This window comes from Ranitomeya variabilis, chromosome 8 (assembly GCF_051348905.1).
Source record: "Ranitomeya variabilis isolate aRanVar5 chromosome 8, aRanVar5.hap1, whole genome shotgun sequence".
NCBI classification, from domain to species: domain Eukaryota; kingdom Metazoa; phylum Chordata; class Amphibia; order Anura; family Dendrobatidae; genus Ranitomeya; species Ranitomeya variabilis.
The window spans coordinates 214,364,684-214,387,908 of record NC_135239.1 but is presented as its reverse complement, the minus strand read 5'-3'; the positions used below and the strand labels follow the sequence as shown (position 1 = coordinate 214,387,908).

The 23,225-nt window shown below is 42.5% G+C and overlaps 1 protein-coding gene across 1 annotated transcript; it reads right to left on the bottom strand.

Annotated features, from left to right (window-relative positions):
* Positions 1 to 10,390: 10,390 nt before the first annotated feature.
* LOC143788859 (olfactory receptor 5AR1-like) lies at positions 10,391 to 11,386 on the bottom strand. Its single transcript, XM_077278771.1, has one exon. It carries the CDS (start codon positions 11,384 to 11,386, stop codon positions 10,391 to 10,393), a length of 996 nt encoding a protein of 331 aa, XP_077134886.1.
* Between the last annotated feature and the right edge of the window lie 11,839 nt (positions 11,387 to 23,225).

The following is a 23,225-nucleotide window of genomic DNA, read 5'->3' as shown; positions in this document are numbered from 1 at the left end:
CTCGGTTTAATTTTGTGGTGTCATACCTACCGGGTTCTAAGAATGTTAAGGCGGATGCCCTTTCTAGGAGTTTTGAGCCTGACTCGCCTGGTAACTCTGAGCCCACAGGTATCCTTAAGGATGGAGTGGTATTGTCAGCCGTTTCTCCAGACCTGCGGCGGGCCTTGCAGGAGTTTCAGGCGGATAGACCTGATCGTTGCCCACCTGATAAACTGTTTGTTCCTGATGATTGGACCAGTAGAGTCATCTCTGAGGTTCATTCTTCTGCGTTGGCAGGTCATCCTGGCATTTTTGGTACCAGGGATTTGGTGGCAAGGTCCTTCTGGTGGCCTTCCCTGTCACGAGATGTGCGAGGCTTTGTGCAGTCTTGTGACGTTTGTGCTCGGGCCAAGCCTTGTTGTTCTCGGGCTAGTGGATTATTGTTGCCCTTGCCTATTCCTAAGAGGCCTTGGACGCACATCTCGATGGATTTTATTTCAGATCTGCCTGTTTCTCAGAAGATGTCTGTCATCTGGGTGGTGTGTGACCGTTTTTCTAAGATGGTCCATTTGGTTCCTCTGCCCAAGTTACCTTCTTCTTCCGAGTTGGTTCCTCTGTTTTTTCAAAATGTTGTTCGTTTGCATGGTATTCCTGAGAATATCGTTTCTGACAAAGGGACTCAATTCGTGTCTAGATTTTGGCGGGCATTCTGTGCTAGGATGGGCATAGATTTATCTTTTTCGTCCGCTTTCCATCCTCAGACGAATGGCCAGACCGAGCGGATTAATCAGACCCTGGAGACATATCTGAGGTGTTTTGTGTCTGCTGACCAGGATGATTGGGTTGCTTTTTTGCCATTGGCGGAGTTCGCTCTCAATAATCGGGCCAGCTCTGCCACTTTGGTGTCCCCGTTTTTCTGTAATTCGGGGTTTCATCCTCGATTTTCCTCTGGTCAGGTGGACTCTTCGGATTGTCCTGGAGTGGATGCTGTGGTGGAGAGATTGCATCAGATCTGGGGGCAGGTGGTGGACAATTTGAGGTTGTCCCAGGAGAAGACTCAGCTTTTTGCCAACCGCCACCGTCGTGTTGGTCCTCGGCTTTCTGTTGGGGATTTGGTGTGGTTGTCTTCTCGTTTTGTCCCTATGAGGGTCTCTTCTCCTAAGTTTAAGCCTCGGTTTATCGGCCCGTATAAGATATTGGAGATTCTTAACCCTGTTTCCTTCCGTTTGGACCTCCCTGCATCCTTTTCTATTCATAACGTTTTTCATCGGTCATTATTGCGCAGGTATGAGGTACCGGTTGTGCCTTCCGTTGAGCCTCCTGCTCCGGTGTTGGTTGAGGGTGAGTTGGAGTACGTTGTGGAGAAAATCTTAGACTCTCGTGTTTCCAGACGGAGACTCCAGTATCTGGTCAAGTGGAAGGGATACGGCCAGGAGGATAATTCTTGGGTGAATGCATCTGATGTTCATGCCTCCGATCTGGTTCGTGCCTTTCATAGGGCCCATCCTGATCGCCCTGGTGGTTCTGGTGAGGGTTCGGTGCCCCCTCCTTGAGGGGGGGGGTACTGTTGTGAATTTGGATTCTGGGCTCCCCCGGTGGCTACTGGTGGAATTGAACTGGTGTCTTCATCTTCTTTGTTCACCTGTTCCCATCAAGATGTGGGAGTCGCTATATAACCTTGCTGCTCTGTTAGTTTCTTGCCGGTCAACAATGTTATCAGAAGCCTCTCTGTGCTTGTTCCTGCTCCTAGACAACTACTAGATAAGTTGGACTCTTGTCCATGTTTGTTTCTGCATTTTTGTTCCAGTTCACAGCTGTAGTTTCGTTACTGTGTCTGGAAAGCTCTTGTGAACAGGAATTGCCACTCTGGTGTTATGAGTTAATGCCAGAGTTTTAAAGTAATTTCTGGATGGTGTTTTTGATAGGGTTTTTAGCTGACCATGAAAGTGTCCTTTCTGTCTTCTGCTATGTAGTAAGTGGACCTCAAATTTGCTAAACCTATTTTCATACTACGTTTGTTATTTCATCTCAACTCACCGCCAATACATGTGGGGGGCCTCTGTCTCCTTTCGGGGTATTTCTCTAGAGGTGAGCTAGGACTAATATTTTCCTCTGCTAGCTTTATTTAGTCCTCCGGCTGGTGCTGGGCATCTAGAATCAACGTAGGCATGCTACCCGGCCACTGCTAGTTGTGCGTTAGGTTTAGTTCATGGTCAGCTCAGTTCCCATCTTCCAAGAGCTAGTTCCTATATATGCTTATGCTATGTTCTCTTGCCATTGAGATCATGACAGATCTCCAAACAAGTCAGGGACAAAGTTGTTGAGAAGTACAAGTCAGGGTTGGGTTATAAAAAAAATCCCAATCTCTGATTGTGATGAACCCGCACCTCGCCACCTGCCTGACATCACTATTAAGTCAGAAGGGTCACGTAGTGCGGTCTACCCACTTTCACCAACATGACGTTCCGCACCTCCTGGGGACACGTAAGGTCAAATTGCTACAGTTTTACACAGACACCTCCTGTCCCCACGGGCCTTGGGAGGTACGGGGAGTGAGGAGGTAACATACGCAGTCACTGACGCGGCACCACACTCTCCCACAACTCTAAAAGCCTGAGAAGCACTTTTCACTAGCACCAGTGGATCAGTGGCAGGTCTGCCAGCCCGGTAAGACTGCCACCACTTCCTTATTAGATAAAAGTCCGGTCCATTATCGTGAATATATCGGGTCAGAAACCAGCCCTGGTAGCATGAAAAGTTAAGCCAAGAAACAAACGTGTAGATTCGTGGATCGAGATAAAATAGCAGCCCAAGGATAATTTATATACTTAATCACCGTAAGGCACACTAGACAATACACTGCATACAAGATGGTTGTGGTCTTCTCTGTTCCTTGACTTCATCTCATCAGCATGGTGGCTCAGTGGTTAGCACTGCAGCCTAGCAGCACTGGGGTCCTGGGTTTTAATCCCACTAAGGACAAGGAGTTTGTATGTTCTCACCATGTTTGCGTGGGTTTCCTCCGGGTTCTCCGGTTTACTCCCACACGCCATAGACATACTGATAGGAAATCTAGATTGTGAGCCGCATTGGGTACAATGATGATAATGTAGGTAAAACTGGCAGTATTATACTACAGGGTGGGCCATTTATATGGATACACCTAAATAAAATGGGAATGTTTGGTGATATCCACTTCCTGTTTGTGGCGCATTAGTATATGGGAGGGGGAAAACTTTTCAAGATGGGTGATGACCATGGCGGCCATTTTGAAGTCGGCCATTTTGGATCCAACTTTATTTTTTTCTATGGGAAGAGGGTCATGTGACACATCAAACGTATTGAGAATTTCACAAGAAAAACAATGGTGTGCTTGGTTTTACCATAACTTTATTATTTCATTAGTTATTTACAAGTTTATGACCACTTATGAAACGTGTTCAAAGTGCTGCCCATTGTGTTGGATTGTCAATGCAACCCTCTTCTCCCAGTCTTGACACACTGATAGCAACACCGCAGAAGAAATGCTAGCACAGGCTTCCAGTATCCGTTGTTTCAGATGCTGCACATCTCGTGTCTTCACAGCATAGACAATTGCCTTCAGATGACCCCAAAGATAAAAGTCTAAGGGGGTCGGATCGGGAGACCTTGGTGGCCATTCAACTGAATGACGATGATCAATCCACTTTATAGGAAACTGTTCATGTAGGAATGCTCGGACCTGACACTCATAATGTGGTGCTGCGCCATCTTGGGTGTCAGGTCCGAGCATTCCTACATGAACAGTTTTTAGATAAGTGGATTGGATCAGAGCTGAAGGGGTTAAACAGGCGGATGGTCAGAACAAAGTTCAAGGTTAGGCAACAGATCAAGTATACAGAACTCAAGACACAGGAGAACAAACCTCACAAGCTGAATGTACGTCTGGCAGAGTTCAGGGAGACATAGCTCAGTTAAGTAGCATGGAAATTACCTGGAATAATTTACACTTGGAGATAGCCTACGCCTCACAGGCTCAGATTGGATAATTGAGCTGTCAATCAACACACTGACAGCTCAGCACGCCCCAGTACCAGATTGGATGGCCAAGCTGTCACCCAAAGCACTGACATCTTCAGCACACCCTAATACCAGATTGGACAGCTGAGCTGTAAGTAAATGAATCCCAGACACCCTGAGGGGTGGAACCGTGTCACTTGGGAAGCTTCTGGCCACCCCTTATGGTGTTGTGTATACGTTTGGTTTGGCCTCCCATTGAATCTAATGGGGTTCGAGTACGTTCTTTGAAAAGTTCTTTGAAGATGTTTGGCGTCCGTCTAAACTTTCGGCGAATAGAACCGATTCTTGAAAGGTCCGCTCATCTCTACTCCTATTCCTCCTGGTTTTGCTTCCTCCTGAGTCATGACAAGCCAAGTTTTTGATAAATGGAGACCCTTATTCGGATCACGTTGTTGTGTCTTGCCTGTAGTGGGGGTTGTGTCAGAGCACCATTATTCTGTTTCTTCTCTGTGGAAATTATGACAATTATTTTTTGAAATGTGGAGACTCTAAGCTGGGTCTCCATCTGGTGGGTTACTTGTAGTGGAAGGGGTCTCAGAGCACCAGGTCTCTCCCATCCATGCTGATCCATTATTACATTTCTACTGTGGGTCAATGGATGACACTTTTCCTGTTGTCTGTCCCTAATTTTTTGGAAATATTTGGACTCCAAGTTGGGTCATCTTCATTTGTGTTGCCTGAATTTGGCAGGGCACTCAGAGTACCAGGCCTACGTATGTCACTCATCCACCTGTTACTGATCAATGTTTCAGCTAGAAATGCCGCTCCAAGCCCTGTCCCAGGCATCCATGCTGTGAAAATATAATATTTGTACTCTGGGTCATTTGATGCCACTTTTCCTGGTCCCTACCACTAATTTGAGCTGTTTTGGCCGCTTTTGGCTCCCCTGAAGCTGTTGTCGGTGTGTTTGGTTTTGCCTCCCATTGAATTCAATGGGGTGCAGATTAGTTCGGCAAACATCCATAAGTTCGCCTATCCCAGCTGAACCGAACCTTTAAAGGTTCGCTCATCTCTATTTGGAAACAATAATTTGATGAGAAAAGTTTCAGAAATTAATTTATCAAGTACGCTGTATATATAACTAGCTGAGGAGCCCGGCGTTGCCCGGGCATAGTAACTAACTGTGGTTAGTTAGTGCAGCACCCCAGAGTCCTGGCCGTTGCAGTACTGATGCTCCGCCGCTAAGGGGGATCATGGTACGTCTGATGGCACTGAAGGAGTTCACCTGACCAGGTATCACAGACACCAATACACTTCACAGTCTGGCCTCCAGGGGGAGCTAAGGGAGCTATGTATTAGGCCACTCCTCACAGTCTGGTGAAACTGGGGGTTAGATAGGAAGTTAGACAGAAGCTGACTGGGTTGGAACCAGGCAACATCCTGTGGCAGAGGGTGTTGCAGGGGAAGATTCAGGTGGGTCCCTGTCAGGGGTGGGATCCTGACAGAGGCCTAGCGAACAGAAAGAACTTTACGGGACCACGCCTGCACCTGATCGCGGCGGTACCCTAAGAAAGGACAAGAAGCGAAGTATATTGTGCTGAGTGAGAAACGAGATCAACGCAACAAGGAGAATCACCAGTAGGAGTCGTGCTGTAAGACGAGGCAACATCCTACTGAGGCGCGTAGCCGGTGGCCGGAAACGCTGAGGAAGTGTTGAGCTCCAGGCCTTGCTTCAGACCTACGGCAGGACAGTCAGTTGTGGGCGGGCTGTCTCACTCAGATCACCTGGGAAGACATAGGGGGCAACAATAGGAGAGGGGCGACTCTAGGGTCCCGGAAGACCTCCGAGCCTACCCGTCATACGGGTGCGTCCTGGCCATGTCATCTGGGGGATGAAGCAGAACATCATAATCGAGTTGTGGGGGAACTTCAGAAACAGACACAACAGTTGTGAGGACTATCCCGTAAGCTCAGCAGGGAAGGACTGCAACACACAAGCGCTAGAAGGTAGGCACAGATTTCCACCTGCAAAGGGAACTCTGGAGGTGCCATTGGACCGGCCGGACTCAAGCAGCCCGGTTAACCGTATTCTGGACTGAGGATCCTGAAGCCTTCAGTAAAGAGGTAAAGAGACTGCAACCTGGTGTCCTCGTTATTTACTGCGACCTGCACTGCACCACAACATCACCACCATCCACACCTTTCATTGGACGCCCCTCAGCAGGGTCATGGACCGGGTCTAGCCACCGTGACAACCTCAGAGCAGAGACTCAGAGGCCCGGTACCGGGTACCCCTCAGCCCTGTGGCAGTGGGGGCGCTCCAACTTGGCGTCACGAACAGGATCTACTTAAGCCTGAAGAATCAGGTCATGTGTGCCTTGGAACTGTGATTTATTGTGCTTGGACTGTGACTTATTGCAAAGACTGTGTGTTGCCACTTGCTGTCAGAGGTTCCCGCCAAAACCACCGCCATTACAGCGCTGAGGAGAGCGCAGGAGGAGAAGAGGGGCATGGAGTGGGCGTAGACAAGCTGAAGAGCGCGAAAGACAATGGCCGCCCAGTCTAAATATTTCTGTATCCTGAGGACGTGTCCGTCAGCAGCCGAGGTCCGCCTCCTCATCCTCTTTGGAGGGTGGAGACCATGGAGACGGGGCTGCCCACGAAAGAGACCGCGGGAAGAAGACACTGGAGAGGAAGCAAAGATGGCGACGCCGGGAGCACCGCGTGGGGATGACTCGACTCAGCATGAGGCTGCACCACCCGACACAGCCCCAGATGCGCCATCGTTGCAGGGACTGGCCCTTACGGAGTTACCGATGGGCCGACCCAACTGGCCGCCGTCTGAGGAGTGTGTGGCCGCAGCCGAGGCCCGGAAGATAGCACGCCGCCGGGAGGCCGATGCCCGTGTGGTCGCTCGGCTGGGCCAACCCATGGAGGTCCGCCTGTCTCCGGTGTCCCCTGCTTCCTTCATCCTGACCGCGGCGGAGTGTGAGCTGCAGGCACAGAGCCTGAGGATCCTGCCGGAGGCAGAACACCTGTGGCGCTTGATGACAGCGTGGCGGAACAGACCCCAACCTGCGGCCCAGGTCGATCTGTCGAGCATTGAGGAGACTCCACCGTCACACTGGGGTGTTGTGGTGTTCTTCAACTCCCGGAAAGGAAGGGGAGTTATTCAAGAGATCGGGGAGCCACTACAGGTCCGTGTTGACCGGGAAGAAGTGGAGCCCTGCGGAGGAAGGTACGATCGCGACCTGGAGCCTGGTGACGCAGTGACCTACACCCGGTGGAGGAGGGAGGTCGGCTGGATAGCTCGGGGCATCCAGCGGTGTGTCGCACTCCAGGCCGCTGCCGGAACGTCAGAGGACAGGCCTCCTGCAGGGAAGGCGACGGAACCCATCCCCGTGAAACCCCAGGGAGTCCAGGCCCACCGCGTGCCTCTGGGTCGTGCCCGCTCACAAGTGAGGAGGGTATCTCGACGAGGGATCCTGTCGTTGCTGGAGCCAGGACCGGTCCTTGTTACACCATCGAGACCCGTTTGCCAGGTGAGGCCCGGAAGGAGGCCGCTTCCTGCTCCGCCAGAAACTGAGTAAGCAAGAATGCTTCATCACTTGTATGTAGTTAACTGTATGTCCTTTTTGCTGTTTTTCTGCTAAGTACCCGACCAGGGTTACTCTTAAAGGGATCCCTTCGTTTACCCGGGATCCCTATTTCTGCTTTTTGTTTCTCGTTCATCATTGTTGAAAAGAACTGCTGGATCATGAACACTACATGATTACAAACTCATTGTAAATAGTTTGCACCTTCTTAAAGGTGCCCTCTACTGGTTTTACAAAAGAAAAGGACTCTTTGCGAAGAAACTGTTCCTGGAAACAGTACCGGAGTCCTTGCTGTATACGGACTTGCAGCTTGAGAAGTTGCACTACCTCCAAGAGACTTGGTCCCCTCTTAAAGGGAACGATCACCAATAGCACTTAAAGGTGTAATGATGTTTTGAAAGAAGTAATAATGCTGATATGTAAAAGTTATATGTAGTTAGCTAGTTAATTGTGAGAAATGTTTAATGATGTTGCTAGAGAATGAGGACAGGAAGTGAACCCGTATGAGGTTAGTTGGTGTGTCCTCCTAGGAGCCATACCGAGATGGCTCAGTGAACTTGAACTGAGAGAAGGTTGATAAGTTCTATACTGTGTATAGTAGCAGAAAGGCAGCAGGCCCAGGTGAGAAGGGACGGTCCTGCAACAGAACGAGAGGCAGTAGGCCTGGGGCAGATAGACAGGCGGTCCTGCAGATGTAAAGGTGGAAAATGAAGAAAAGTTGATTAGCCTTATAGTGTTTTAGAAGAAGGTCTTTAGTGGATTCAGCGTGTACATCCTTAAAGGCAATGTTAAATTATTGTTAAAAATTTGCACTAAGTAGAATACCCGGTTGGGTATTTATAGTATGTTATTTAAAATATTTAACCCTGTTTGTAACGTTCAAGTGTCCTCACCTCCCATAAAGGGAAGCTCTGTTCAAATTTACTTGTTATTGCATTTCAAAAATTGTATGTCTTTTTGCTGACATGTATTGTTGTTTTCTTCCCAGTCCAGGAGTACTGGATTTAACCGGGGGGGAGTGCAGCGCCCCAGAGTCCTGGTCGTTGCAGTACTGTTGCTCCGCCACTAAGGGGGGCTATGGTACGTCTGATGGCACTGAAGGAGGTCACCTGACCAGGGATCACAGACACCAATACACTTCACAGTCTGGCCTCCAGGGGGAGCTAAGGGTGCTATGTATTAGGCCACTCCTCACAGTCTGGTAAAACTGGGGGTTAGATAGGAAGTTAGACAGAAGCTGACTGGGTTGGAACCAGGCAACATCCTGTGGCAGAGGGTGTTGCAGGGGAAGATTCAGGGGGGTCCCCGTCAGGGGTGGGATCCTGACAGAGGCCTAGAGAACAGAAAGAACGTTACGGGACCGCGCCTGCACTTCATCGCGGCGGTACCCCAAGAAAGGACAGGAAGCGAGGTTTATTGTGCTGAGTGAGAAACGAGATCAACGCAACAAGGAGAATCACCAGTAGGAGTCGTGCTGTAAGACGAGGCAACATCCTACTGAGGCGCTTAGCCGGTGGCCGGCACGCCGAGGAAGTGTTGAGCTCCAGGCCTTGCTTCAGACCTACGGCAGGACAGTCAGTTGTGGGCGGGCTGTCTCACTCAGATCACCTGGGAAGACATAGGGGGCAACAATAGGAGAGGGGCGACTCTAGGGTCCCGGAAGACCTCCGAGCCTACCCGTCATATGGGTGCATCCTGGCCATGTCATCTGGGGGACGAAGCAGAACATCATAATCGAGTTGTGGGGGAACTTCAGAAACAGACACAACAGTTGTGAGGACTATCCCGTAAGCTCAGCAGGGAAGGACTGCAACACACAAGCGCTAGAAGGTAGGCACAGATTTCCACCTGCAAAAGGAACTCTGGAGGTGCCATCGGACCGGCCGGACTCAAGCAGCCCGGTTAACCGTATTCTGGACTGAGGATCCTGAAGCCTTCAGTAAAGAGGTAAAGAGACTGCAACCTGGTGTCCTCATTATTTACTGCGAACTGCACTGCACCACAACATCACCACCATCCAACACCTTTCATTGGACGCCCCTCAGCAGGGTCATGGACTGGGTCTAGCCACCATGACAACCCCAGAGCAGAGACTCAGAGGCCCGATACCGGGTACCCCTCGGCCCTGCGGCAGTGGGGGCGCTCCATTATCACAAATTATAATGATTATCCTCCATCCCATAGTCCCGTGCCCATATACCCATCATACATATCTTCCATCCCATACTCCCATGCCGATATACCCATCATACACATTCTCCATCCCATAGTCCCGTGCCCATATACCCATCACACATCCTTCATCCCATAGTTCCGTGCCCATATACTTATAATGACATCATCTTCGCCATGGCAACTTATTATGACATCATCGTCACCATGGCAACCATTATGACATAACCATCACCATTAGAACCTATTATGACATCATCGTCACCATGCCAACAGTTATGACATCACCACACCATTTCAACCTATTATGACATCATCGTCACCATGCCAACCGTTATGACATCATCTTCGCCATGGTAAACTTTAAGATATCATCGTCGCCATGGCAACCATATGACATCATTGTCGATACACACACACATACACTCGCTTTTTTATTATTAATAATAATAATAATAATAATAATGATAAAAAATCAAAGAAAGGGAAAAGAAAATAAAAAGTCTTTACTTTACAATTCATAGAAGCCATGTTTCACACTCTGAAGAACATAAAGGCAAATTTGGAAACCCTCCAATATGGTGGGCACGTGAGTGCCCCGTTTCCATGCATGCATAGTCATGCCAAATCTCTGTATCTTGTGACTACTGAAAATGTCTTAACTTTAAGGAAACTGTGACAGTAGAAGGTAACATCCATGACTGATGGTCAATTTGTTGCTTATACAGATAGACGAGTCTCTTGACAGCATCTTTCAGGTCTTTGTTTCTGATACTATAGATCAGGGGATTCAGTAAAGGGTTAATGAGGGCATATGTCACGGAGACCACCCTGTTCAGAGTAAAGAGGTTACTGGTGGTGGGCACAAAATAGATAAAGATAATGGACCCGTAGAAAATAAACACCACCATCAGATGAGAGGTGTAGGTGGAGAAGGCTTTAAGCTTTCCGTGACTGGTCCGGATTCTGAGAACAGTGCTGAAGATGTGAAAGTAGGGGACAAATGTGACTGCAAAAGCCCCGATTCCGAGGATTCCACCCACAATTAATATGACTACAATGTTTATATAAGTATCAGTACAAGAGATCTGGAACAGATGAGGAAGGTCACAGAAGAAGTTATGGATGGTGTATGGACCACAGAAGGTCAACCTGAGTGTGAATAAAGTGTGGACCAGTGAATAGAGGAACCCAAGAATCCAAACCCCAGAGGCCATGTAGGTACAAGCCGTCCATGACATGATCTGGGTGTAGTGCAGGGGGTGGCAGATGGCAATGTATCTGTCATAGGACATAGCAGAGAGCAAGAAGAGCTCCGCACTGGCCAAGTAGATGAAGAAGAAGACTTGGGTCGTGCAGGCCGGTAAAGATATTGAGTGGTTTTCGGTGACCAAGTCAAGGAGCATTTTAGGAGCCGTCACTGAAGAGTAGGAGACATCTATAAAGGCCAAATTTCCAAGAAAGAAGTACATCGAAGTGTGAAGCTGGGAGTCAGTGAAGACACAAACGATGATCACGAAGTTTGTGATGATGGTCAAGACATAGATGAAGAAGAAGACGATGAAGAAAAGATGTAAGTTGTGCGGATGATCTGAGAGGCCGATGAGAATAAATTCTGTCACTTTGGTGAAATTCGTCATTACGTTGATCTAAGAACTTCCAATGCTCAGAAACCTGAATGACTTGGGTCAAATAGACATTGGTAAGTAGGAAGAACACGAGGATGCAAGATGCCGGCACACTCGTCACCTGAAGGGTTCACATTGTTCAAGTGGAGTCATTGCTGCCCGATAGATATAGAGAAATCTAGATCTTCACCCTCCGAGGAGACGCCAGGCGCTGTAAATAACAAGCCAATTCCTACAAAGCCTCAGAGCATTAATTATAATGTCAAGTTTTTGTGTTTGCCGCTTGAGATCAGTAATTATTCTTCAGTTTTAAACTTGCAACAAACTGCGCTACTTTTATTATTTTTTTACAACTTAAACTTACAACTTAAAATGTGTCTATGAAAATTTCAAGAAAGCTTTTTTTAACCCTCACTTATTGACATGATAAAAATGTATAAAATCTGATTGCAATTCTATCATATTCTGAAAATCCTTATCCAAATGTATCCAGATCTCTATGGCAACAGACTACAAAGTCTGTGTTGTCTGATTTCGAACCTTGGTCTCCTTTTTCTGTACCAATGGTGTGAAGGAGAGGAGGTAAAGATCTGCAGTATCAGACTACACACACTATTACTAGACTCAGACCCCTGCATTGGAAAGATTTGGACACTTGCACCATTTACACAAGATTCTTTGGATTAGTAACATTGATATCATAAGTCCGATAATTCCCTGCCTTGAGTTAACTATTAGACAAAAAAGATAATTGTCTGTTTTGTTCTAAATGGATTCTGGAATCAACAGAAAATGACAACATTGTAATAAGCTGACAAGCTAAGCCAAAAATGGCTGATTTTCAGCCAAAATTTTTTTTTCCACAAATCAAACACGCACTATACAACCTGTTTGAGAACTCTTTTGGGATGCTTTCCAACATAGTTTAAACCCTCTAGATGTAGAAGAAGGAGAATTAAGTGATATTTCACAAAACCTGAAAACGTCAAAAAACCTAATACCCGGCCAAGCCAAAAATGGCTGATTTTTAGCCCCAAATTTTTTTTCCACAAATCAAACACGCACTATACCCCATTTTTGGGAACTGTATTGGGATGCTTTCCAACATAGTTTTAACCCTCTAGATGTAGAAGTAGGAGAATTAAGTGATATTTTACAAAACCTGAAAACGTCAAAAAATCTAATACCCAGCCAAGCCAAAAATGGTTGATTTTCAGCCAAAAAATTTTTTCCCCCAAATCAAACACGCACTATACCCCCTGTTTGGGAACTCTTTTGGGATGCTTTCCAACATAGTTTTAACCCTCTAGATGTAGAAGTAGGAGAATTAAGTGATATTTCACAAAACCTGAAAACGTCAAAAAATCTAATACCCGGCCAAGCCAAAAATGGCAGATTTTGAGCCAAAATTTTTTTTCCACAAATCAAACACGCACTATACCACCTCTTTGGGAATTCTTTAGGGATGCTTTCCAACATAGTTTTAACCCTCTAGATGTTGCAGTAGGAGAATTACGTGATTTCTTGCAAAACCTGAAAACGTCAAAAAATCTAATACCCGGCCAAGCCAAAAATGGCTGATTTTCAGCCAAAATTTTTTTTTTCCACAAATCAAACATGCACTATACCCCCTCTTTTGGAACTCTTTTGGGATGCTTTCCAAAATAGTTTTAAGCCTCTAGATGTAGAAGAAGGAGAATTAAGTGATATTTCACAAAACCTGAAAACGTCAAAAAATCTAATACCCGGCCAAGCCAAAAATGGTAGATTTTCAGCCAAATTTTTTTTTCCACAAATCAAACACGCACTATACCCCCTGTTTGGGAACACTTTTGGGATGCTTTCCAAAATAGTTTTAACCCTCTAGATGTAGAAGTAGGAGAATTAAGTGATATTTCACAAATTCTGAACACGTAAAAAAATATAATACCCGGCCAAGCAAAAAATGGCTGATTTTCTGCCAAAATTTATTTTCCACAAATCAAACACGCACTGTACCCCCTCTTTGGGAACTCTTTTGGGATGCTTTCCAACATAGTTTTAACCATCTAGATTTAGAAGAAGGAGAATTAAGTGATATTTCACAAAACCTGAAAACGTCAAAAAATCTATTAACTGGCCAAGCCAAAAATGGCTGATTTTCAGCCAAAATTTTTTTTTTACAAATCAAACGTGCACTATACCCCCTCTTTGGGAACTCTTTTGGGATGCTTTCCAACATAGTTTTAACCCTCTAGATGTAGCTGTAGGAGAATTAAGTGATTTTTTGCAAAACCTGAAAACGTCAAAAAAACTAATACCCGGCCAAGCCAAAAATGGCTGATTTTCAGCCAAATTTTTTTTTCCACAAATCAAACACGCACTATACCCCCTGTTTGGGAACACTTTTGAGATGCTTTCCAACATAGTTTTAACTCTCTAGATGTAGAAGTAGGAGAATTAAGTGATATTTCACAAAACCTGAAAACGGCAAAAAATCTAATACCCGGCCAAGGCAAAAATGGCTGATTTTCAGCAAAAAATTTTTTTTCCACAAATCAAACACACTCTATACCCCCTCTTTGGGAACTCTTTTGGGATGCTTTCCAACATAGTTTTAACCCTCTAGATGTAGAAGAAGGAGAATTAAGTGATATTTCACAAAACCTGAAAACGTCAAAAAATCTAATACCCGGCCAAGCCAAAAATGGCTGATTTTTAGCCCCAAATTTTTTTTCCACAAATCAAACACGCACTATACCCCATTTTTGGGAACTGTATTGGGATGCTTTCCAACATAGTTTTAACCCTCTAGATGTAGAAGTAGGAGAATTAAGTGATATTTTACAAAACCTGAAAACGTCAAAAAATCTAATACCCAGCCAAGCCAAAAATGGTTGATTTTCAGCCAAAAATTTTTTTTCCCCAAATCAAACACGCACTATACCCCCTGTTTGGGAACTCTTTTGGGATGCTTTCCAACATAGTTTTAACCCTCTAGATGTAGAAGTAGGAGAATTAAGTGATATTTCACAAAACCTGAAAACGTCAAAAAATCTGATACCCGGCCAAGCCAAAAATGGCCGATTTTCATCCAAAATTTTTTTTCCACAAATCAAACATGCACTATACCCCCTCTTTGGGAACTCTTTTGGTATGCTTTCCAACATAGTTTTAACCCTCTAGATGTTGCAGTAGGAGAATTAAGTGATTTTTTGCAAAACCTGAAAACGTCAAAAAATCTAATACCCGGCCAAGCCAAAAATGGCTGATTTTTAGCCAAAATTTTTTTCCAGAAATCAAACACGCACTATACCACCTCTTTGGGAATTCTTTAGGGATGCTTTCCAACATAGTTTTAACCCTCTAGATGTTGCAGTAGGAGAATTACGTGATTTCTTGCAAAACCTGAAAACGTCAAAAAATCTAATACCCGGCCAAGCCAAAAATGGCTGATTTTCAGCCAAAATTTTTTTTTTCCACAAATCAAACACGCACTATACCTCCTTTTTGGGAACTCTTTTGGGATGCTTTCCAACATAGGTTTAACCCTCTAGATGTAGAAGTAGGAGAATTAAGTGGCATTTCTCAAAACCTGAAAACGTCAAAAAATTTAATACCCGGCCAAACAAAAACTGGCCGATTTTCAGCCAAAATTTTTTTTTTCCACAAATCAAACATGCACTATACTCCCTCTTTGGGAACTCTTTTGGGATGCTTTCCAAAATAGTTTTAACCCTCTAGATGTAGAAGTAGGAGAATTAAGTGATATTTCACAAAACCTGAAAACGTCAAAAAATCTAATACCCGGCCAAGCCAAAAATGGCAGATTTTGAGCCAAAATTTTTTTTCCACAAATCAAACACGCACTATACCACCTCTTTGGGAATTCTTTAGGGATGCTTTCCAACATAGTTTTAACCCTCTAGATGTTGCAGTAGGAGAATTACGTGATTTCTTGCAAAACCTGAAAACGTCAAAAAATCTAATACCCGGCCAAGCCAAAAATGGCTGATTTTCAGCCAAAATTTTTTTTTTCCACAAATCAAACATGCACTATACCCCCTCTTTTGGAACTCTTTTGGGATGCTTTCCAAAATAGTTTTAACCCTCTAGATGTAGAAGAAGGAGAATTAAGTGATATTTCACAAAACCTGAAAACGTCAAAAAATCTAATACCCGGCCAAGCCAAAAATGGTAGATTTTCAGCCAAATTTTTTTTTCCACAAATCAAACACGCACTATACCCCCTGTTTGGGAACACTTTTGGGATGCTTTCCAAAATAGTTTTAACCCTCTAGATGTAGAAGTAGGAGAATTAAGTGATATTTCACAAAACCTGAAAACGTCAAAAAATCTAATACCCGGCCAAGCCAAAAATGGCAGATTTTGAGCCAAAAATTTTTTTCCACAAATCAAACACGCACTATACCACCTCTTTGGGAATTCTTTAGGGATGCTTTCCAACATAGTTTTAACCCTCTAGATGTTGCAGTAGGAGAATTACGTGATTTCTTGCAAAACCTGAAAACGTCAAAAAATCTAATACCCGGCCAAGCCAAAAATGGCTGATTTTCAGCCAAAAATTTTTTTTTCCACAAATCAAACATGCACTATACCCCCTCTTTTGGAACTCTTTTGGGATGCTTTCCAAAATAGTTTTAACCCTCTAGATGTAGAAGTAGGAGAATTAAGTGATATTTTACAAAACCTGAAAACGTCAAAAAATCTAATACCCAGCCAAGCCAAAAATGGTTGATTTTCAGCCAAAAATTTTTTTTCCCCAAATCAAACACGCACTATACCCCCTGTTTGGGAACTCTTTTGGGATGCTTTCCAACATAGTTTTAACCCTCTAGATGTAGAAGTAGGAGAATTAAGTGATATTTCACAAAACCTGAAAACATCAAAAAATCTAATACCCGGCCAAGCCAAAAATGGCCGATTTTCATCCCAAATTTTTTTTCCACAAATCAAACATGCACTATACCCCCTCTTTGGGAACTCTTTTGGGATGCTTTCCAACATAGTTTTAACCCTCTAGATGTAGCAGTAGGAGAATTAAGTGATTTTTTGCAAAACCTGAAAACATCAAAAAATCTAATACCCGGCCAAGCCAAAAATGGCTGATTTTCAGCCAAAATTTTTTTTTTCCACAAATCAAATATGCACTATACCCCTCTTTGGGAACTCTTTTGGGATGCTTTCCAACATAGTTTTAACCCTCTAGATGTAGAAGAAGGAGAATTAAGTGATATTTCACAAAACCTGAAAACGTCAAAAAATCTAATACCCGGCCAAGCCAAAAATGGCAAATTTTCAGCCAAATTTTTTTTTCCACAAATCAAACATGCACTATACCCCCTCTTTGGGAACTCTTTTGGGATGCTTTCCAACATAGTTTTAACGCTCTAGATGTTGCAGTAGGAGAATTAAGTGAATTTTTGCAAAACCTGAAAACGTCAAAAAATCTAATACCCGGCCAAGCCAAAAATGGCAGATTTTGAGCCAAAATTTTTTTTCCACAAATCAAACACGCACTATACCACCTCTTTGGGAATTCTTCAGGGATGCTTTCCAACATAGTTTTAACCCTCTAGATGTTGCAGTAGGAGAATTACGTGATTCCTTGCAAAACCTGAAAACGTCAAAAAATCTAATACCCGGCCAAGCCAAAAATGGCTGATTTTCAGCCAAAATTTTTTTTTTCCACAAATCAAACATGCACTATACCCCCTCTTTTGGAACTCTTTTGGGATGCTTTCCAAAATAGTTTTAACCCTCTAGATGTAGAAGAAGGAGAATTAAGTGATATTTCACAAAACCTGAAAATGTCAAAAAATCTAATACCCGGCCAAGCCAAAAATGGTAGATTTTCAGCCAAATTTTTTTTTCCACAAATCAAACACGCACTATACCCCCTGTTTGGGAACACTTTTGGGATGCTTTCCAAAATAGTTTTAACCCTCTAGATGTAGAAGTAGGAGAATTAAGTGATATTTCACAAATTCTGAACACGTAAAAAAATATAATACCCGGCCAAGCAAAAAATGGCTGATTTTCAGCCAAAATTTTTTTTCCACAAATCAAACACGCACTGTACCCCCTCTTTGGGAACTCTTTTGGGATGCTTTCCAACATAGTTTTAACCATCTAGATTTAGAAGAAGGAGAATTAAGTGATATTTCACAAAACCTGAAAACGTCAAAAAATCTATTAACTGGCCAAGCCAAAAATGGCTGATTTTCAGCCAAAATTTTTTTTTTACAAATCAAACATGCACTATACCCCCTCTTTGGGAACTCTTTTGGGATGCTTTCCAACATAGTTTTAACCCTCTAGATGTAGCTGTAGGAGAATTAAGTGATTTTTTGCAAAACCTGAAAACGTCAAAAAAAATAATACCCGGCCAAGCCAAAAATGGCTGATTTTCAGCCAAAATTTTTTTTCCACAAATCAAACACGCACTATACCCCCTGTTTGGGAACACTTTTGGGATGCTTTCCAACATAGTTTTAACTCTCTAGATGTAGAAGTAGGAGAATTAAGTGATATTTCACAAAACCTGAAAACGGCAAAAAATCTAATACCCGGCCAAGGCAAAAATGGCTGATTTTTAGCAAAAAATTTTTTTTCCGCAAATCAAACACACTCTATACCCCCTCTTTGGGAACTCTTTTGGGATGCTTTCCAACATAGTTTTAACCCTCTAGATGTAGAAGAAGGAGAATTAAGTGATATTTCACAAAACCTGAAAACGTCAAAAAATCTAATACCCGGCCAAGCCAAAAATGGTTGATTTTTAGCCCCAAATTTTTTTTCCACAAATCAAACACGCACTATACCCCATTTTTGGGAACTGTATTGGGATGCTTTCCAACATAGTTTTAACCCTCTAGATGTAGAAGTAGGAGAATTAAGTGATATTTTACAAAACCTGAAAACGTCAAAAAATCTAATACCCAGCCAAGCCAAAAATGGTTGATTTTCAGCCAAAAATTTTTTTTCCCCAAATCAAACACGCACTATACCCCCTGTTTGGGAACTCTTTTGGGATGCTTTCCAACATAGTTTTAACCCTCTAGATGTAGAAGTAGGAGAATTAAGTGATATTTCACAAAACCTGAAAACATCAAAAAATCTAATACCCGGCCAAGCCAAAAATGGCCGATTTTCATCCCAAATTTTTTTTCCACAAATCAAACATGCACTATACCCCCTCTTTGGGAACTCTTTTGGGATGCTTTCCAACATAGTTTTAACCCTCTAGATGTAGCAGTAGGAGAATTAAGTGATTTTTTGCAAAACCTGAAAACATCAAAAAATCTAATACCCGGCCAAGCCAAAAATGGCTGATTTTCAGCCAAAATTTTTTTTTTCCACAAATCAAATATGCACTATACCCCTCTTTGGGAACTCTTTTGGGATGCTTTCCAACATAGTTTTAACCCTCTAGATGTAGAAGAAGGAGAATTAAGTGATATTTCACAAAACCTGAAAACGTCAAAAAATCTAATACCCGGCCAAGCCAAAAATGGCAAATTTTCAGCCAAAATTTTTTTTCCACAAATCAAACATGCACTATACCCCCTCTTTGGGAACTCTTTTGGGATGCTTTCCAACATAGTTTTAACGCTCTAGATGTTGCAGTAGGAGAATTAAGTGAATTTTTGCAAAACCTGAAAACGTCAAAAAATCTAATACCCGGCCAAGCCAAAAATGGCTGATTTTCCGCCAAATTTTTTTTTTTACACAAATCAAATATGCACTATACCCCTCTTTGGGAACTCTTTTGGGATGCTTTCCAACATAGTTTTAACCCTCTAGATGTAGAAGAAGGAGAATTAAGTGATATTTCACAAAACCTGAAAATGTCAAAAAATCTAATACCCGGCCAAGCCAAAAATGGCAGATTTTCAGCCACAAAATTTTTTTCCACAAATCAAACACGCACTATACCCCCTCTTTGGGAACTCTTTTGGGATGCTTTCCAGCATAGTTTTAACTCTCTAGATGTTGCAGTAGGAGAATTAAGTGATTTTTTTCAAAACCTGAAAACGTCAAAAAATCTAATACCCGGCCAAGCGAAAAATGGCAGATTTTGAGCCAAAATTTTTTTTCCACAAATCAAACACGCACTATACCCCCTCTTTGGGAACTCTTTTGGAATGCTTTCCAACATAGTTTTAACCCTCTAGCTGTAGCAGTAGGAGAATTAATTGATTTTTTGCAAAACCTGAAAACGTCAAAAAATATAATACAAGCCAAGCCAAAAATGGCTGATTTTTAGCCAAAATTGTTTTCTCCACAAATAAAACATGCACAATACCCCTTCTTTGGGAACTCTTTTGGGATGCTTTCCAACATAGTTTTAACCCTCTAGATGTAGAAGAAGGACAATTAAGTGATATTTCACAAAACCTGAAAACGTCAAAAAATCTAATAACCAGCCAAACCAAAAATGGCCGATTTTCAGCCAAAATTTTTTTTTCCACAAATCAAACACGCACTATACCACCTCTTTGGGAACTCTTTAGGGATGCTTTCCAACATAGTTTTAACCCTCTAGATGTTGCAGAAGGAGAATTAAGTGATTTTTTGCAAAACCTGAAAACGTCAAAAAATCTAATACCCGGCCAAGCCAAAAATGGCTGATTTTCAGGCAAAATTTTTTTTTTCCACAAATCAACCATGCACTATACCCCCTCTTTGGGAACTCTTTTGGGATGCTTTCCAACATAGTTTTAACCCTCTAGATGTAGAAGAAGGAGAATTAAGTGATATTTCACAAAACCTGAAAACGTCAAAAAATCTAATACCCGGCCAAGCCAAAAATGGCTGATTTTCAGCCAAAAATTTTTTTTCCCACAAATCAAACATGCACTATACCTCTTCTTTGGGAACTCTTTTGGGATGCTTTCCAACATAGTTGTAACCCTCTAGATGTAGCAGTAGGAGAATTAAGTGATATTTCACAAAACCTAAAAAACCTCAAAAAATCTAATACCAGGCCAATCCAAAAATGGCTGATTTTCAGCCAAAATTTTTTTTTCCACAAATCAAACACGCACTATACAACCTGTTTGAGAACTCTTTTGGGATGCTTTCCAACATAGTTTAAACCCTCTAGATGTAGAAGTAGGAGAATTAAGTGATATTTCACAAAACCTGAAAACGGCAAAAAATCTAATACCCGGCCAAGCCAAAAATGGCTGATTTTCAGCCAAAATTATTTTTTCCACAAATCAAACATGCACTATACCCCCTCTTTGGGAACTTTTTTGGGATGCTTTCCAACATAGTTTTGTTTTAACCCTCTAGATGTAGAAGTAGGAGAATTAAGTGATATTTCACAAAACCTGAAAACGTCAAAAAATCTAATACCCGGCCAAGCCAAAAATGGCTGATTTTTAGCCCCAAATTTTTTTTCCACATATCAAACACGCACTATACCCCCTGTTTGGGAAATCTTTTGGGATGCTTTCCAACATAGTTTTAACCCTCTAGATGTTGCAGTAGGAGAATTAAGTGATTTTTTGCAAAACCTGAAAACGTCAAAAAATCTAATACCCGGCCAAGCCAAAAATGGCTGATTTTCAGCCAAAATTTTTTTTTCCACAAATCAAACACGCACTATACCCCCTCTTTGGGAAATCTTTTGGGATGCTTTCCAACATAGTTTTAACCCTGTAGAAGTAGCAGTAGGAGAATTAAGTGATTTTTTGCAAAACCTGAAAACATCAAAAAATCTAAGACCCGGCCAAGCCAAAAATGGCTGATTTTCAGCCAAAAATTTTTTTTTCACAAATCAAACACGCACTATACCCCCTGTTTGGGAACTCTTTTGGGATGCTTTCCAACATAGTTTTATCCCTCTAGATGTAGCAGTAGGAGAATTAAGTGATTTTTTGCAAAAACCTGAAAACATCAAAAAATCTAATACCCGGCCAAGCCAAAAATGGCTGATTTTCAGCCAAAATTTTTTTTTCCACAAATCAAATATGCACTATACCCCTCTTTGGGAACTCTTTTGGGATGCTTTCCAACATAGTTTTAACCCTCTAGATGTAAAAGAAGGAGAATTAAGTGATATTTCACAAAACCTGAAAACGGCAAAAAATCTAATACCCGGCTAAGCCAAAAATGGCCGATTTTCAGCCAAAATTGTATTTGCCACAAATCAAACACGCACTATACCTCCTCTTTGGGAACTCTTTTGGGATGCTTTCCAACATAGTTTTAACCCTCTAGATGTAGCAGTAGGAGAATTAAGTGATTTTTTTGCAAAACATGAAAACGTCAAAAAAACTAATACCCGGCCAAGCCAAAAATGGCTGATTTTCAGCCAAATTTTTTTTTCCACAAATCAAACACGCACTATACGCCCTCATTGGGAACTCTTTTGGGATGCTTTCCAACATAGTTTTAACCCTCTAGATGTAGAAGTAGGAGAATTAAGTGATATTTCACAAAACCTGAAAACGTCAAAAAATCTAATACCCGGCCAAGCCAAAAATGGCCGATTTTCAGCCAAAATTTTTTTTCCACAAATCAAACATGCACTATACCCCCTCTTTGGGAACTCTTTTGGGATGCTTTCCAACATAGTTTTAACCCTCTAGATGTTGCAGTAGGAGAATTAAGTGATTTTTTTCAAAACCTGAAAACGTCAAAAAATCTAATACCCGGCCTAGCCAAAAATGGCTGATTTTCAGCCAAAATTTTTTTTTTCCACAAATCAAATATGCACTATACCCCTCTTTGGGAACTCTTTTGGGATGCTTTCCAACATAGTTTTAACCCTCTAGATGTAGAAGAAGGAGAATTAAGTGATATTTCACAAAACCTGAAAACGTCAAAAAATCTAATACCCGGCCAAGCCAAAAATGGCAGATTTTCAGCCAAAATGTTTTTTTCCACAAATCAAACATGCACTATACCCCCTCTTTGGGAACTCTTTAGGGATGCTTTCCAACATAGTTTTAACCCTCTAGATGTTGCAGTAGGAGAATTAAGTGATTTTTTGCAAAACCTGAAAACGTCAAAAAATCTAATACCCGGCCAAGCCAAAAATGGCTGATTTTCAGGCAAAATTTTTTTTTTCCACAAATCAACCATGCACTATGCCCCCTCTTTGGGAACTCTTTTGGGATGCTTTCCAACATAGTTTTAACCCTCTAGATGTAGAAGAAGGAGAATTAAGTGATATTTCACAAAACCTGAAAACGTCAAAAAATCTAATACCCGGCCAAGGCAAAAATGGCTGATTTTCAGCCAAAAAATTTTTTTCCCACAAATCAAACATGCACTATACCTCTTCTTTGGGAACTCTTTTGGGATGCTTTCCAACATAGTTGTAACCCTCTAGATGTAGCAGTAGGAGAATTAAGTGATATTTCACAAAACCTAAAAAACCTCAAAAAATCTAATACCAGGCCAATCCAAAAATGGCTGATTTTCAGCCAAAATTTTTTTTTCCACAAATCAAACACGCACTATACAACCTGTTTGAGAACTCTTTTGGGATGCTTTCCAACATAGTTTTAACCCTCTAGATGTAGAAGTAGGAGAAATAAGTGATATTTCACAAAACCTGAAAACGGCAAAAAATCTAATACCCAGCCAAGCCAAAAATGGCTGATTTTTAGCCCCAAATTTTTTTTCCACATATCAAACACGCACTATACCCCATATTTGGGAACTGTATTGGGATGCTTTCCAACATAGTTTTAACCCTCTAGATGTAGAAGTAGGAGAATTAAGTGATATTTTACAAAACCTGAAAACGTCAAAAAATCTAATACCCAGCCAAGCCAAAAATGGTTGATTTTCAGCCAAAATTTTTTTTTCCACAAATCAAACACGCACTATA